Genomic DNA, 17,650 nt, shown 5'->3' with positions numbered 1-17,650 from the left:
CAAAAAAGTCCCCCCCCCCCCGTGTTGCCAGAGCCGACTGACATCCTTAAGATGAACAACAATATATTCAGATTTCAATGACATAATGTGATGCTATTAAAGGGAATTAGAATCAAAAGAAAGTGTTCATTTTTTTATGACTGGTTATGAACCTTCTCGACTTCCCTAGATGGAGGAACTTACTCAATTAATAGATCTGACTTTCCATTCTTCTTATGTGCAACTTCGGTTATTGTTCACGCGTCGTATTTCTTCATTTACACTATGTGTTTATGCCTAACCGGCCATCTTCAGGCGTACAGGTTGTTGTGATTACAGAATCTGCTGCTCACTGTGAAGCTTGTTTGTTTCCCTTGTGTCGTTTTGAATTTGGTGTCCTTGAGCCGCACTTATTTATCTTATGGTTTTCTCTGGTTTTTAGGTTGTGGTTCTTGAGTACTCTTGCTGGGGCGAGAGTGTTTTGTGTTGTAGTCCGCCATCACTCAAGACAGCCACAGCCAACAAACCAAAGAAACCCCAAAAAAAAACACGTTGTTTTTTTCAGACTGGTAATGTTATGTAAAAGGTCTCAATGAGAGTGCAGTAATTCTTAAACTGAGAAGTTAGAAATGATTCACTTGGGCCCGTTTTCAGACTTCACCCTTGGGTTGCGAGTAAGAAGAAATATGGCAACAAGTGTCCAGGCAGTGGTTGCTTCTGTTTCGTGGAAATGAAGGAAGTGGCCCTTATGTCTCACTCATAACTAGCCTTACCCTACATAGTGAATTCGACCGAGTTCACAACGCATTCTGTTGTAAACGGCCAGGTAAATAGACGCGGACATTTGTCAGTGGAAATTTATATATCAAATTGCAGTTAAATTTGTTACATTTTCTACAAGTTTTTTCCTACAGTAAAGTATTTTTAAATAAACTTTTGCACGGAAGATTGATATAGTGGATATTATTATGCTTTTAATACATAATAAGATAAACTAAGTACAGGTTTGTAAACACAATCATATTTTTTTCTTTTAACTATTAAAATTTGCCATTAGTTAGTGAAACTCGGGAATAAGTGGAACAGAAACCGTATACGTGTATCTGTTACAATCTGTTGGGTTAATTCCGTCGCCAAGTAATAAATATATTCCTGTTGGGTGGGTCGTGTCGAGGCTTAGAGAACGCACTGGAGACATGAGAACTTAATTTAAATTTAACTTGAAATCCTGGAAGATAAAAGAAACCTTGGCAGAAGAGTACGTGTGGAAGAGAGGATACTAAAGAGGTCTTAAAAAATGTAACTTAACTTTACATGTGTGGACTGCATTCAGCTGGCTCGAGTTACAGTTCAGGGAAGGGCTCTTGTGAAAATGATCATGAACTTGTGAATTTAGCCTCGCAAGGAGGACCCTACTCCACACTTAGTTTCATCTGCAGCTAGTGGAAATAGATGAATTTATATATTCGCTTAATCTTTAGACCTACTGATTATTAAATGTATTAATTTATTAACTTTGAAAATATTAATCTTTCACCGGTGGTAAAGCGTTCAGGGTGTCAAGCTGACCACTCACATCCAACTATTTCCAAGGCCAAGAAAAGTGGGGTCTATATAGTCATGGAGTAGTGCTTAATTAAGTACAAGGATAATTTTTCTTTTACTGTTATTTTTAGTTTCAATAAAGCAAGCCGACTTCCTTTCATCGTAGTTATTCTTACAACAAAATTTGGAGTTCTATCAGAGATCATTATTGTCAAAGAAAATTATTTGGCAAGATTGCGAAAGTTATATTTTCCTAGCAAGCAGACACTTAGGAGAAAATGCATCTTTGCAAAGCCGTACATTTATCTATGCGCTTCATCGCACAAAATTCTTAATCTTTAGCGCAGTTTTAGAATCTGAACAAATTCTTTAACCCAGTGCTATAAATAAAAAGGTAACTCTGTCCCAGTGCTTAATTAAACACAACTGAATGAATGCACGTGAGAAAGTAGAGATATATAGCTCAACCATTCTTTATCACGGCTCTAGTTGGAGGTGAGTGCTCAGTTTCATGCCCCGGCCGCTTTAATCCGGTGAGAAATTCCTCGGTACCCACTGAATAGGAGGTTGGGTGGGCCCTACAGCCGGTCTCAACTCAGTGGAGGAGAGAAAAATATTTGCTCCTGACAGACATCGAACCCCTTCAGTTCAGCCCGTAGTCTCTTCTTAAACCGACTGAAGTACTATAACGATGCTTCCGGTGAGATAGAAAAGATTGGTTGTCTTCACGCTGACTGATTGTTGTCATTATTGTTGTATCCAACAGTACTGGCGACAGTGAGCAGGATCTCAGACGAAAACACTGTACCATTCTTGAAGCATTAAGTAACCAAGAGCTGAAAATTTCCACTACCCTACAAGTCAGCTACAGGAATTTGAAGTCACTGGACGTGGTACAAAGTTCTGTAGGCCTATCTCGACAGGGTGCATCCTTTCATAGGCTCTGTTTGCAGATGAGTCAAATATAAGTGAAAGGATTGTGATTGAGATACAAAGAGAAAGGGAGGACTTTGGCATAAAGAAAAACAATCTTTGCATATGGGATGTGTCATATTACTATGAGTCATTGGACTGATTTCCGGTCCCATCACATCAGAAACACTAGAGGCCAAGAGAAAACTTGCCTATGTCAACACACTGTATGTTAGATGGTGATGGTTTCTTGTGGTTGCTCTATTTGCTACTTGCCTTAACGCTCTGCGGCCCTGCCGTGTGTTTACAGATTGCCAGAATAAACTCCGAACAGTATTAACCGGCAGGCATTTGCAATGGCGATCCTGTGTGACGTCTAGGGAGAAAAGGAATTCAAATAGTATTTAGACTTCAAAGCATTAATTGGCCAATTATAAGGTTCTCTTTGCCTTAAATTATCCTTTGCGACTCTGACAGTAAATTAGATGGTCAAGAAATTTCTTGGTTTTTATGAAAATGTAATTTTCACTATAAAGTTCACAACAGCGTCCCACTGGTTCCTATCCTAAGCCATTTTAATACTCATCTTCCAATGACCTGATCNTGAAACTCGGGAATAAGTGGAACAGAAACCGTATACGTGTATCTGTTACAATCTGTTGGGTTAATTCCGTCGCCAAGTAATAAATATATTCCTGTTGGGTGGGTCGTGTCGAGGCTTAGAGAACGCACTGGAGACATGAGAACTTAATTTAAATTTAACTTGAAATCCTGGAAGATAAAAAAAACCTTGGCAGAAGAGTACGTGTGGAAGAGAGGATACTAAAGAGGTCTTAAAAAATGTAACTTAACTTTACATGTGTGGACTGCATTCAGCTGGCTCGAGTTACAGTTCAGGGAAGGGCTCTTGTGAAAATGATCATGAACTTGTGAATTTAGCCTCGCAAGGAGGACCCTACTCCACACTTAGTTTCATCTGCAGCTAGTGGAAATAGATGAATTTATATATTCGCTTAATCTTTAGACCTACTGATTATTAAATGTATTAATTTATTAACTTTGAAAATATTAATCTTTCACCGGTGGTAAAGCGTTCAGGGTGTCAAGCTGACCACTCACATCCAACTATTTCCAAGGCCAAGAAAAGTGGGGTCTATATAGTCATGGAGTAGTGCTTAATTAAGTACAAGGATAATTTTTCTTTTACTGTTATTTTTAGTTTCAATAAAGCAAGCCGACTTCCTTTCATCGTAGTTATTCTTACAACAAAATTTGGAGTTCTATCAGAGATCATTATTGTCAAAGAAAATTATTTGGCAAGATTGCGAAAGTTATATTTTCCTAGCAAGCAGACACTTAGGAGAAAATGCATCTTTGCAAAGCCGTACATTTATCTATGCGCTTCATCGCACAAAATTCTTAATCTTTAGCGCAGTTTTAGAATCTGAACAAATTCTTTAACCCAGTGCTATAAATAAAAAGGTAACTCTGTCCCAGTGCTTAATTAAACACAACTGAATGAATGCACGTGAGAAAGTAGAGATATATAGCTCCACCATTCTTTATCTCGGCTCTAGTTGGAGGTGAGTGCTCAGTTTCATGCCCCGGCCGCTTTAATCCGGTGAGAAATTCCTCGGTACCCACTGAATAGGAGGTTGGGTGGGCCCTACAGCCGGTCTCAACTCAGTGGAGGAGAGAAAAATATTTGCTCCTGACAGACATCGAACCCCTTCAGTTCAGCCCGTAGTCTCTTCTTAAACCGACTGAAGTACTATAACGATGCTTCCGGTGAGATAGAAAAGATTGGTTGTCTTCACGCTGACTGATTGTTGTCATTATTGTTGTATCCAACAGTACTGGCGACAGTGAGCAGGATCTCAGACGAAAACACTGTACCATTCTTGAAGCATTAAGTAACCAAGAGCTGAAAATTTCCACTACCCCACAAGTCAGCTACAGGAATTTGAAGTCACTGGACGTGGTACAAAGTTCTGTAGGCCTATCTCGACAGGGTGCATCCTTTCATAGGCTCTGTTTGCAGATGAGTCAAATATAAGTGAAAGGATTGTGATTGAGATACAAAGAGAAAGGGAGGACTTTGGCATAAAGAAAAACAATCTTTGCATATGGGATGTGTCATATTACTATGAGTCATTGGACTGATTTCCGGTCCCATCACATCAGAAACACTAGAGGCCAAGAGAAAACTTGCCTATGTCAACACACTCTATGTTAGATGGTGATGGTTTCTTGTGGTTGCTCTATTTGCTACTTGCCTTAACGCTCTGCGGCCCTGCCGTGTGTTTACAGATTGCCAGAATAAACTCCGAACAGTATTAACCGGCAGGCATTTGCAATGGCGATCCTGTGTGACGTCTAGGGAGAAAAGGAATTCAAATAGTATTTAGACTTCAAAGCATTAATTGGCCAATTATAAGGTTCTCTTTGCCTTAAATTATCCTTTGCGACTCTGATAGTAAATTAGATGGCCAAGAAATTTCTTGGTTTTTATGAAAATGTAATTTTCACTATAAAGTTCACAACAGCGTCCCACTGGTTCCTATCCTAAGCCATTTTAATACTCATCTTCCAATGACCTGATCCTTTCAGATTTTTGCAGGTAAGATTTCATAATATTTTATTCTCTGGCGTTTGTAAATTTTCAAATAAAGGCACGGAAGTTCTTTCTTTGTTTTTAAGAACTCTAATTAGGTTTGTCAGACATAAACCATGCGTAGGCAAGTTGAGTTGAAGCTAGACAGGAATTTATGCGTCTTTCACAACGAAACATTAAAACTAAAATTTGAGTAAATCTCAAACCCTGTTGTCTGGATCTAGGCTGTCTTAATACGTATGAGTTTTGCAGTTCTACAATAATTTAGAATCACAGTACCCTTGCAGTTATGTATCTGATCTACAGATGAGGTTTCCGGAGGGACTTGTTAAATACCCTGTAAATTGTTTATCGGATCGTAGAGTACGAGGAACGCAGTCTAAATTAGACGCCAATCAGGAGACTGTTCTAGAAGTAAATACAGGTAAAACAAATAATAGTGCAATGTTCATGCACTCACCAGGATAAGTGTAAAGGTCATACAACATGAACGCAGTTCTTAGTTAATGAATCCTAAGGGAATGGGACGTAGTTCAAGTATTTAGAAACAACAACAAAGGCAATGATAGCAGATTAAATTTAGGAATTGTTTGCTACCACTCATTTCGGGATCCAAATTGGTTTTCCCGTCTGCAACCTAGAGATAAATAATATCATTTTAAGCCCTGCCTCTTCTTTGGACACGTACAAAATTGTGGTGTCATATTAAGGGAAGGGCATTGTTTGAGGGTGCTTGAGAAGCGTATGTTGGTTAGAATAAATGTATCTCAGTGGAGGGCTTATATATATAAATACACACGTATACGTGTATATGTATATACGTATATATCAGTTCAGCTACTTCAGCAACTAGTGAGGGTCAGTTTGCAAACACATATGTAGTAAATAAAACATGAAAGACAATTATCATTTATATTTATTTATAAAATGTTACATAATTATCACATAAAATCACGGTATTGAAAGTTGCTTTTTATAAAAAATGCGAAGTAAAATCCACACAATATATTCTCTCGTCTTAAATTAACTGGAGCTCCAATCGGATATCGAATGAATCAGAAAATCTTTCACTTTCAACTACTATGGTGGTATTGCTAATACACTTCGTCCTTGCAAGCTTGTAGTTGTACCCAAACACTGTCCTGTTAGTGAATGTGCCATAGATTATAAATCTGTTGTATCGTGCAGAACACGCACTGGAAGAACACCTCCCTGAAGAGGCAGGTGACGTAGATACAACCGGAGGCATGTCAGCTACCTTACAGTCAAACAGCGAGTTGAGTGGCTTCGTCTCCCACGACATCTCCACGGATACTCCGGCTGAAGTTGCGGCCAGAGACAGCGAAGAAGAGATTCCAAGCACCGGTGAGACAGGATCTGACAGATCCTGCAAAGCGGACGAACCGGTGCTGGAAGGTTCGGAGGAACAGGAGGCTGCAGTAAGAAAGAACCCCGAAAAGCTTAAACTAGATGAATATGATGGTTATATCTTCGGTATAAGGAACATAAATAATTAAGGAGGAAAACACGACAAATTAGGTAATAAGGATAAAGGTTACAAAAGAAAGAGAAGATCGTGGAGCGAGAAAAATGGAAATGTAGATGCGTAAACACAAGAAAATGAAGGAAGTGTGACGGAACTACCAGTAGAGAACTCAGGGGCAACGACCTACGGGCGTTTCGAACTGCATGAAGGAATAACATCCCCATGGTACGAAGGTAATATGTTGTCGGCAACTGAAGGATGTGAGTGGAAAAGTGAGACGGCATTCCACCGTGTTTAAGTTAAAAATAGAGTGGCGATAACACAGGGTTACAAGCAGTTTGGAGCAACAGCGTGTGTTAGGGATATGAGGAGTATGCACCAACGCAAACCTGGAAGACGAGCAATATATTGCGCGAAGCAACATCTCAGAAAAGCGAGAATTATGTAAAAACAGTAACCACAGAGCAATCTGGCGATGTTCAGCGAAAACCGTTCCCAGTACCACCGTCTCAGCATATACGGAGATTCCGACGAACCCCACCACTTGGTATGTATTATCTACCATAGCTCCCGAAACCATACCTCATTTACCTTAACAGAAGGCGTTCTCTGGAGTTATCGATTTAGAACATCACTGTTACAGCCAGACAATAATTTTCAGTGAGTATCCCACAAAAATGTACCTGATTTCCAACTGCTTTTGATTTATCTTTATGATGCTTTTGTTAACGCGTGTGTCTCGCCATGTATTTCCTTATTCTTACGGGTCCAACAACAAGGACATCGACGCTCTCCCCCTTATTGTAAACAATCGGCTTACAGCGCTGCGGAAGTGAAACTCTCGCGCCGGCCGAACTTCACCCTTTGCCCCAGGAACATTCCTGTTACTCATGTCTGTCAGAGTCTGAGTAGACCTCGGAGTCATAGTGCGGCTGGAAGTATTAGGTCATTTTAAAAATTCAATGATCTACTCCGGAATAGAACCCGCGACCTTCTGGCTTGTAGCATAGTGCTTCAACCAACTGCGTTAACACGTGCCCCCCTTTTAAAATTACAGGCAGAAAATGGATCTTAATGATATAAATGCTGGTGCTCGGAGGTGTCCAATCAGGTGTTCTGATATTAGCAGTTTTGGATTTCCGGATGCCCCATCAAAATACTGGTGATTAGTTACGTGTCTTAAATGTAAATATGTAGGCTACACAACTGAGAGTGCGCATGCACCAACACACATACACATACAAACAAAATGGATATCATGTTAATTAGAATTTCCGATGGATATAACCTTAATTATGATGATGATGATGATGATGATAATAACAATAGCAGGTGTACTTGTTAATGAGATCTGTCCATATTCTTGATTTAATGATTTAAAATCTAATGTTTTCAGTGTCAAATGTTCGTAACTTCCGTTCTAAAATCATTGGAAAGGGAGAGACAAGAGCATGACGTCAGATTGAAGAACAGTTACGTGACATCCTTCTCAAGATAAAAAAAATAAATTCGCAGAAGACAGGTGACTTTGGGTATTGTGTATGCATTATTTGGAAGAAATTACATAAGCTTCGCGCTTCGGCTGTCTTTACTTTCGGGAACATACTGACAACTGACCAGAAGGCAGAGAGCTTCCCAGAATCATACCGACCTTACTGACAAACATAATTTATTAGCTTTGTTGCTAAGTTATCACCCTTCGTCCTCCGTGAACTAAAATGTTAGACCAACTCTGCTTTCAAAAGAAGGCAGAACTGTATGATAATCTCATGGAATAAACTAATAAATGCATTTAATTCTTTTTTTTTCAGTCGGAATGCGAAAACTGTGGCTTCATTACCCCGGTGTTTGATTAAGGACATCGCAGTTCCTCGAAAAAAAAAAAAGACAACATTTATCCTGTCCCGCTACAGAAACTTTTGTGATGGTAGACCATATAATAACCATCATCACAAAAATTTTAGTTACACAGAAAATAATTTTGAACAGATTTTTTTAATATGGCCTTAGCCAGATTTTATGTATTTTTATACTAATTTTACTAACTTACTCTATAACTCCGTCCCTTATTTCTGCTGTACAATTGAGCAGTGGTCAGGACTGATTTACATGACATTCATTAGAAAAAATATGTAAGGCGAAACTCGCATTACACTGTTTTAACTGACATACTACCGACTAGTAGTAGTAAATATGCTTATATTGTATGTGCATATTGGAAGAAAGAGCACACAGAAATGTGCCCATATTTATGGATTTTAAAATGTTAACATTTAAACGAAAACCACAATTGTAGTACCCGAGCTACCATGTGTGCTCTCTCAACATGTTTCATTTAGCAAGAACATTAATTTTAAGGATGTCAGTTGGTACTTCTGATAACAAGGGAAAACATTCCGTATCGTTACTCTGCTTGAATTTAGTAAGGCATCATAAAATTGTAAATTTATGCGTAAGTATTTAAAAGATACTACTTCCTTAAAAGAATTCAGTTAGGCGGAGTTTATATGCACTGTGGAATAAATTGCCACTTTACGATATCTTCGCGACATACCAATACGACTAGTCCATATCGAAATGGAATACTTTATGAACTTTCATTGCTTCCTTAAAGAGAGAAACTTACTCAACTTTAACTGTGTTAGTGGTATTATGTAAATATCCCCATAAAATCAATAGGCAAGTAAGAACATTTTATAAATTAATTAATTTTGATATGATTGTCAACGTTACTTTTAAGGACCTCACAAGCACTCCTGCTTCTCGTGATCTCCGCGAAGATGAAATATTCTATAAATAATACGAAATAAATATAAATGCCCGCAGTTGTAGGCCTATACAATGAAGACAACTACACTAATATCGGAACGAAAGCAAATGCATCTGTTAGAGTGATATGTGAGGTTACCTTACCTTGGATATGGTATTGAACCTCGGACATTCCACGTCTCACTCCAAACTCGCTACAGATACTGACAACTCTGACCTAGCTTCTGACTATCCCTTCGTGAGATTGGGCACGGATTCGTTGGCTTGTTGAGAGGGAGGGAATTTGACTAAAATCCTACCAACAGGTTTAAAATTATGGGATTCAAGCAATTGTGTTCCGTCTCTCTAACTTTGCGTTTTGCTTTTATGCCCTCTATGTGCAACTTCGGTAACTATTCACTCGTCGTCTTTCTTCACGGACACTCCATATTTCCCCATAACCGGTCATGTTCAGGAGTACAGTTTGTTGTGATTACGGAATCTGCTACTCATTGTAAAGTTTCTTTGGTTCTTTGTGTGGTAGCCTCGGATTACCTCTGGTTATGTGGGTTAACAATCTGTTTTAATTTTGTGACCTTGAGTTGTACGTGTTTTTGGTTTGTTGACTGTGGCTGTCTTGAGTGATGGCGGATTACAACACAAAACACTCTCGCCCCAACAAGAGCACTCAAGAACCACAATCAGCAAACCACAGGAAACCATAAGTTAAATAAGTGCAGCTCAAGGACATCAAAATCTAAAACAGTTGGTTAACCCATTTAACCAGAANTGTAGCGGGTTGATAGTGAGGCGTGTAATGTCCGAGGTTCAGTACAACATCCAAGGTAAGGCAACCTCATATTTTGCTGTAACATGTGCAATTGCTTCCATTCCGATATTAGTCTGGTTGTTTTCTTTGTATAGGCATGCATTTCGTATTAGTTATAGAATAATTCATCTTCGCGGAGATCACGAGACGCAGGAGTGCTTGTGAGGTCCTTAAAAAATAAAATCATGCCAAATTTAATTAATCTATTAAATGTTTTTACTAACCTATTGATTTAGGCTCCGCCACAGATCAAGCGGTTATTCGGCGGCTTCTGACCTCAGCGGCCGGGGTTCGATCCCGGGTCAGGTCAACCTGGATTTGTGGTGAACAAAGTGGCACTGGGGCAGGTTTTCTACGAGTACTTCGGTTTCCCTTGCCAATCTTCATTCCACCAAATTCTCCCTCATCATGACCACACGGAGCAGGTACAATAGGCCATTCAGTGGCCGCCGTGCCGAGTGGACCCAGCTGCACTCCATCCCCCACTAAGCGAATTAAAAAAAAATTAAACCTATTGTTTTTATTGTAATAATTTCATAGTACCACTAACACAGTTAAGAGTTGAGTAAGTTTTTATCTTTAAGGAAGCCGAGAAAGTTCATAAAGTATTCCATTTCGATGTGGACTAGTCGTATTGGTATGTCGCGTAGGTTATCATAAAGTGGCAATTTATTCCGGAGTGCTTAAAAACTCCGCCTAACTGAATTCTTTTAACGAAGTAGTAACTTTTAAATACTTATGCATAATATTAGAGTTAATTTTACAGACCACACAACACGTTTTTATTTACTGTCACACTACATGTTTCGACCTCAAGAGGTCATCCTCAGATGTACGAACACAGTTGCACAATCACACGCAATCACATTCGTTTTTCCACTTATTTTGACCCTGTATCCTGTTCAGGTCCACACTCAATAATATGTGTCAAGTTCTTCTTATAAAATATAAGTTAAAAATACAAATGTTAAAAGTTAAAATTTAAAATTTAGTTCACTGTAACTAGTTATATTATTACCACTTGGTTAAAAAGTTCATGAATTAAACTTCAACTCATCACATTGACTGCACTTTCACTTTTGAAGGTCTTGTTCTTCCGCGTCCTCTGATGTTGGATCTATTATGTTCCTTGTCATGATGGCATCATGACAAGGAACGTAATCTTGAGGTCGAAATATGTAGTGTGACAGTAAATAAAAACGTGTTGTGTGGTCGGTAAAATTAACTCTAATATTGATTAAATACACAACAGGATGCAAGAAACAATTAAATTTATACTTGTGCATAAATTTACAATTTTATGATGCCTTACTAAATTCAAGCAGAGTAACGATACGGAATGTTTTCCCTTGTTATCAGAAGTACCAACTGACATCCTTAAAATTAATGTTCTTGCTAAATGAAACATGTCAAGAGAGCACACATGGTAGCTCGGGTATTACAATTGTGGTTTTCGTTAAACCTGTTAACATTTTAAAATCCACAAATTTGGGCACATTTCTGAGTGCTCTTTCTTCCAATTAATTAACTGCTTATTTCAAATTTTGGTAATTTTATATAGGATAAAAATATATTAAATCCATGCAAATCTTCCGTACTTGCATTGTTATCTGCTTATTGTCCAGGGTCATCTTTCTTACACGTGTCATTTTCTCACTGAATAAATACTCACTGACCGACTATTTTCTTCTATATTCCTATTCGCATTTTATTCGCCGAACGTTTACTAATAGGAAAAATAGCCCTCATTAATTGCATATTTATTATCCGGAATATTAGACTGATATATTTTGTGCAGTTATGAAACAGCCTCTTTTTGTAGGAAAAAGCAAAAATGTAATAAGTAGGTGAAGGTACAGTTATCCCTGTGCTTAACTAATTAAGCACTACACTGTGAATACGTATGGGGAGAGGATGTATAGATCCATGTTTTCTTGACCTCGGCACTAGTTTTAAGTGGGTGGTCAGATTCACACCCCGGCCGCTTTACCCCCTGGGAAAAGCTGCCAGTACCCATCGGTTAGGACGACGAGTGGGGCTCCAGAGCATGTCTGGATGACGTGGAGAATTGGACATTCTTGACCTTACAGGAACTCAAACTAAATCAAATTGCTATGTAAGGTGTTCAGATCTAAAGATGTTAATTAACTTCAGATTTAAGCAATGTATACAAAGGAGAAACTTAATCATTAATTTCATTTCTTTTTAATACAGTTAAAGTGGGTGGTTTGGAATATACTGAGATGAAACAGACATGTGGAAACACGAAGGGTATACTGAATTTCATGTGTAAACCTACTGGAAGACTTCTACTTCGAAGACCGAGAAGCAAATGAGAACAAAATAAGGAAGTGTATCTGAGAGATACAGATTGGTAGTACAGAAATGTGCATCAGGTCACCCCTGATGGTGGGCGCTTTGCATTAACGCTGATGGACCTGTGGGTTCTTTCACCAGACATACAAAATTGTAACTTTTATTGAAGAAAGCAATCTTCTGGGATGTGGCGCTGTGTAGATATTGTGTTAACCGAAGTTTCGGAGGAACGTCGTTTAACACAATATCTACACGGCGCCACATCCCAGAAGACTGCTTTCTTCATGGTTACCGACGTGCAAATTTCAAATCTTACAAATGTAACTTATACATTATAATTATAATTATACAATTAATAGCCTCATTGTGTCAGTTAAAGATATGAGAGTGTTACTGTGTATTATATGTAGACTTATATCGTATTCACCATACGTCATTACAAATTTACCTATCGTATATTATGTTCCATTACTCTCGCGGTAGTAGTACTATATGGATGCACAGAGTAACTCAGTAACTGATGTTGCATATTTGCTTATCTCGAAGTTATTGCCCAGTAACGGGTCTACAGAGCACAATATCAACTTCAAGATTCGTTGATTAGGATCTATGGCCTCTTGAGATTCTGAAGCGGAAAACTTTCATACTGGAGTGGCTGCCGGAAAGGTGTCCATGGTAAAGTCTCTACCTAAAGAGGATAACACTGGGACAGAGAGTAAAAATAACTTATGCCTATAAACAGGACGCAATTCTAAATCAGGTTTCACATTAGATATATATCCTACTAGCCACTGTGATGGTGAAGCTAAAGTTGTCCCTGTGCTTAATAAATAAAGCATCACGCCATAAAGAGACATGTGGGAGTGGAGGCATAGCTCCACCAATCTCGAACTCTGAATTAGATGGAGGTGAGTAGTTAGCTTCACTTCCCAGTCACTTTGTTCCTGGAGGAATCGCTCCCGGTACTCATTGGATTGGAGGCTTGGTGGCCCCCAGAGTCTATCATGACGCAGTAAAGAAAATAAATAACTTGTCCCCTCCGGGAATCAAACCTCAGCCGCCCAGCCCGTCGCTATACCGACTCCGCTGCCACTGTGATGGCTATTATTATTATTATTAATGCTATCATTACACGCACCAGCAGTATTAAGGATCTGGGTGTTTTCTTTGATTCAAAGTTACATTTTCACACACATATATTAATTGTATATTTTCTGAATGCATAAAGCTTTTAGGCCTTATTCGCTCCATTACCTACAGGTTTTCAACCCTGGAGAGTCTGTATACACTATATTTTACTTTAGTCACGTCCAGGTTGGAATATGCCTCAGTAGTTTGGAACTCCATCACCTCGACTGATGCCAATAAGCTTGAGCGCATCCAGCAGAAGTTTGCGTCCGTCTGTTTATATCGTTTCTTCCCTCACATTTCATATAATTATACTGATGCTTTAGAGAAATTAAGTCTACAATCTTTACATAAACGGAGACATCACCTTGATGCACTTTTTCTTGTTCAGGTCTTTTGTGGTCTTAAATCCTGCGCCTTCGTGTTCCTCCCAACAACCTTAGGGACTTCTCATTGTTTTGTGTTTGTCCATCTAATAAACACTGTCCTTCTGCTCGGTGCGCCTATGCTGCCAACGCGGTGGGTAAAGATTTCGACATATTTGCAATCGGAAAAGTTTCTGTCAATCATATTTCGCATATAAATGAACAAAAAGTTGGAATCAATTAATATATTTATACAATGATCCATTAAAACTTAAATTGTTTTATATTTTATTGCTGCCATGTCTATTCCAATCAAATTGAAATTGTATATATTTTAATTTTCTCATTTCTCAGTGATAGGTTTGATTTATGTTGATAGAGTTATTATTATAATTATTAATTGAGTTATTATTATTATTATCATTATTATTAATATTATTATCATTATTTTCATTAATTTCGTTATTATTATTATTGTATGCTGCTCTATTTGAAACTCAAATTCTCACATTGTAACTTTGTGTATATTTGCTTCTGTATCTTATTCATGTTAACTGTGTAATTAATATAGACTATCATTTTTGTATTTTGTTTTTTAATTATTTTTGTGTATTTCTCTCTTCGTGCTAGCTTTGTAATTGGCCTCTGTGCTATTAAGTTTGCACGTAAATAAACATGAATTGAATTGAATTATTATTCTCCATTCGTTAACATTATTACTATAATTATTTCCTCGACTGTCTATAGAATATATTTGTATGATTTAAAATTCAAAAAGCTTAGAACGCAAAGTGAATGGCACAGAAAAAAAACGAACATTTGCTTTGTTTCTTGCTATTCTCTATAAGTTGGTTATTAACAGACACGCTAAGTATTGAGATTATACAGCGTCGGTGACAGGTAGGCTAATGCATTATGTTCACTGAGGATTGGCAGATGAAACAGAGGCACTCGGATAAAACCTGCCTCACTGCCAAATTGTCTACTACATATCCAACAAGACTTGAATTAAAATCGAACTCAGGCCACATCTGCGGGAAGCTGGCGACTACGGCCTCGGCTGGAATTTTCGTCGTTTCCAGATGGATAACGTCTATGTCAAAAATGCGCCAGGAAATTGTCTAACCCTTTTACATGGCCGCGCGATAGCTCAAGCGGTTAGTTGCTGGCTTTCCACAGCGGCGGCCCGGGTTCGATCCCGGGTCTGGTCAAGTGGGATTTGTGGTGGACAAAGTGGTTCTGGGGAAGGTTTTCTCCGAGTACTTCGGCTTCCCCTGCAAATCTCATTTCTACCAATTGCTCCACAATCACCCTCACCTGTAATCTGGGACTGGTACAATAGGCCAGAAGTGGCCGCGGCATAAGGGACTTAGTCCCACCCCCACTAGCAATAAAAAATCCTTTTACATACTGCAGTAACGAAGTAAGAAGGGTGCTGGAGTACGACAGGGAAACACATTGCACTGGCGCCGAAGACGTTTAGATTCACTACTGAGTGATTAACTACAGCAAATGGTTGAAAACAACGGATTCTNCGAAAAAGCTGGGGGGGGGGGAGTGCAGTGTTGGAGCAGTTATCGCATTGGCTTAAACCGGCGCCCTCTAGTGCAGCTTATCTGCAGCTGGTTGTGATGGAGCTCTCCAGGAAATGAAGAAACTTGCACTAAGGTCGTCACATCCAACGATGTAACGGCTTTTCTCAGACCTTGGTCACTATGCAATTTCCTCGGACCGCATCCTGTCAGTAATAGCGTCTTACAGATCTAAATCACTGCTTCTGTGCCCTATACTCCTCCATCGGCAGCTCTCGTCTTGTACTGCCGCATTCCTTAATACACTGGAATCTGTGAAGCTGGTCATTTCTGACAGCTGGCAACATTTTTACGAATGCCAAAAATCACCCAAATTTACTCAAGATCAGCCCCCTTTAATTGGAGCCAGGATATCATAGCGTAGTCGGTATAGCGACAGGCTACGGGATGGACGACCGAGGTGTCAGAGTTCAATTCCCGGTAGTGGAAAGCATTTTCTCTTCTGCTAGTAGTCCAGACCGGTTCTGGGGCCCACCCAGCCTCCTCTCCAATGAGTACCGAGGGTTTTTTCCTCTGGAGGTAAAACAGAGCTGACCACTCACCTCTAACTGGTGCTGAGGTCAAGAAAACACGGGTCTATACATCCATTACCCCATATGCCTTCATGACGTAGTGTTTCATCGGTTAAACACAGGGACAACTTTATCTTTCACCTCTCTAGTTCCATATTCTTACATTTCATACTATGGTTCTTCTGACCAGATTTTAAGTTTTCTACGCAGCCCACACAGAAAAGAAATTCTTTGTACCATAATGTACAAAGAAAAACCTCTCCATTGCACAGTACCAATCTGTCTCTTGCTGGTACAATCAACCCAAAATATTTCTGAACCTGAGATATGGCACAGAAGAAGAAGAAGGATGGAATTGGCAGAGGGTGTACAAGAAAGAATTGTGCTTTTTTCCGCTTGCGCTATCACTTAGTGGTCTTCCCTTCCCTCGGAGATTTTGGTTACATCTGTAAGCATAAAAAAAAGTAAAGGTATTCCTGTAACAGGCCTTGGAGGCTCATAGGGTTGAGAGATGTTGAGGTTCCCACATTTTCTAGACAATCGGCTCATACATGGTAGCATCTGTACACTGCTTATAACTAACACAAAACTAAGACAACATATAATAATAAAAAAAATACATCACGCGATAAAATTTGTAAATTTTAACTTTTGTATCTGATCATTCATAGCAAGTACTTGAAGAATGACACATGTCCCATATTCTAAGTAGAATGGAAGATTCCTTATTGACACGAAAACTCTCAAATGGGAGTGTTTCCTGTTTTTGCCACTTTCCTCATGACACACTGTTTAGGAGAAATAACAAGCTTTTATGGATACTCTGTATCTAATTTCCGAAACCAAGAAATCTTTATCTCTCCAGAGCTTGTTTTCCCAAAACAGACCTTTATTAATTTTACTATGACGGGCGTTTTGGAGAAAAGTCTGGTCGTAATGAAAAATCTACAGTAAAATTTGAAAAAAAAAAAAAAAAAGTCTGGTACGAAGTTCTCACGAATAAAATTCTCGCCTGTGATGTGATGTCTTTTCGTCTGGAAGAAGCTCACCGATGTTTCGGAGTAAATGATTGCTTCCACCTTCAACAGAAGTAAGTGGTAATACCTTGTAATATGATGCGATAAAACCACATTCCACGAACTTAATGACTCTACACGTAGTACCGTGGATGGACTGGAAGGAATACTGTCTCCCTTAAACTCTAATGACCGTTTTCTCTAATATATACTTTTGATATCCCTTTTTGCATCTTTCAACATGCTGTGAAAAAAAAAATTGCTTAGAGCGGAAATCTTATATAGCGTTACATTCTTTATTATAAGGAAACAATGTTATAAAATTTATGTGACTCGAATTTTAGTCCAGACCTTGCAGACAATGTTAACACTACAACTTTCGCTCTGAAGTGAACTTATATAAAAGCTGCTTAAAGGAGAATGAAATTCTATAATAGCCATGAGACTTCTTTACATAAAATGTCGTTACTCTGCAATTAGTAGTTTAGGAACAATGCCGAATCTCCCACGTGGGCAATACTAAACACATTCTTAAAAAATATCAACAGTATTAAATTCGACAGACCAGACATTTACGTTTGTGTAGATGATTATACATATGTTTCATA

The 17,650-nt window shown here is 38.7% G+C and overlaps 1 protein-coding gene and 1 long non-coding RNA gene across 4 annotated transcripts in view; one reads left to right on the top strand and one right to left on the bottom strand.

The window, feature by feature from the left end:
* The window catches only part of LOC111862317, a 364,800-nt gene that overhangs the window by 140,366 nt on the left and 206,784 nt on the right, over positions 1-17,650 (bottom strand). Inside the window, exons 1-2 of one of the 3 annotated variants that reach the window (XM_023847602.2) lie at positions 9,450-9,611; positions 5,978-6,484 (exon numbers count right to left, since the gene is read on the bottom strand). The exons of 1 other annotated variant lie outside the window; for it this stretch is intronic. In XM_023847602.2, the coding sequence (XP_023703370.1) occupies positions 6,069-6,484; positions 9,450-9,477 (444 nt within the window). In that variant the 5' untranslated portion in view covers positions 9,478-9,611 and the 3' untranslated portion in view covers positions 5,978-6,068. Of the gene's footprint in view, positions 1-5,977; positions 6,485-9,449; positions 9,612-17,650 lie in introns of those variants that run through there. One more of the 3 variants, XR_002842403.2, reaches the window with a different exon arrangement.
* Positions 7,020-8,422, top strand: LOC111862319. Its single transcript, XR_002842405.1, has 2 exons — positions 7,020-7,083; positions 8,348-8,422. It is a non-coding gene; the product is annotated as an uncharacterized LOC111862319 (long non-coding RNA).

The sequence above is a fragment of the Cryptotermes secundus genome, unplaced genomic scaffold (genome assembly GCF_002891405.2).
Source record: "Cryptotermes secundus unplaced genomic scaffold, Csec_1.0 scaffold319, whole genome shotgun sequence".
NCBI lineage: Eukaryota > Metazoa > Arthropoda > Insecta > Blattodea > Kalotermitidae > Cryptotermes > Cryptotermes secundus.
The sequence above is the reverse complement of the archived record's forward strand: the minus strand, read 5'-3'. Positions and strand labels throughout refer to the sequence as shown.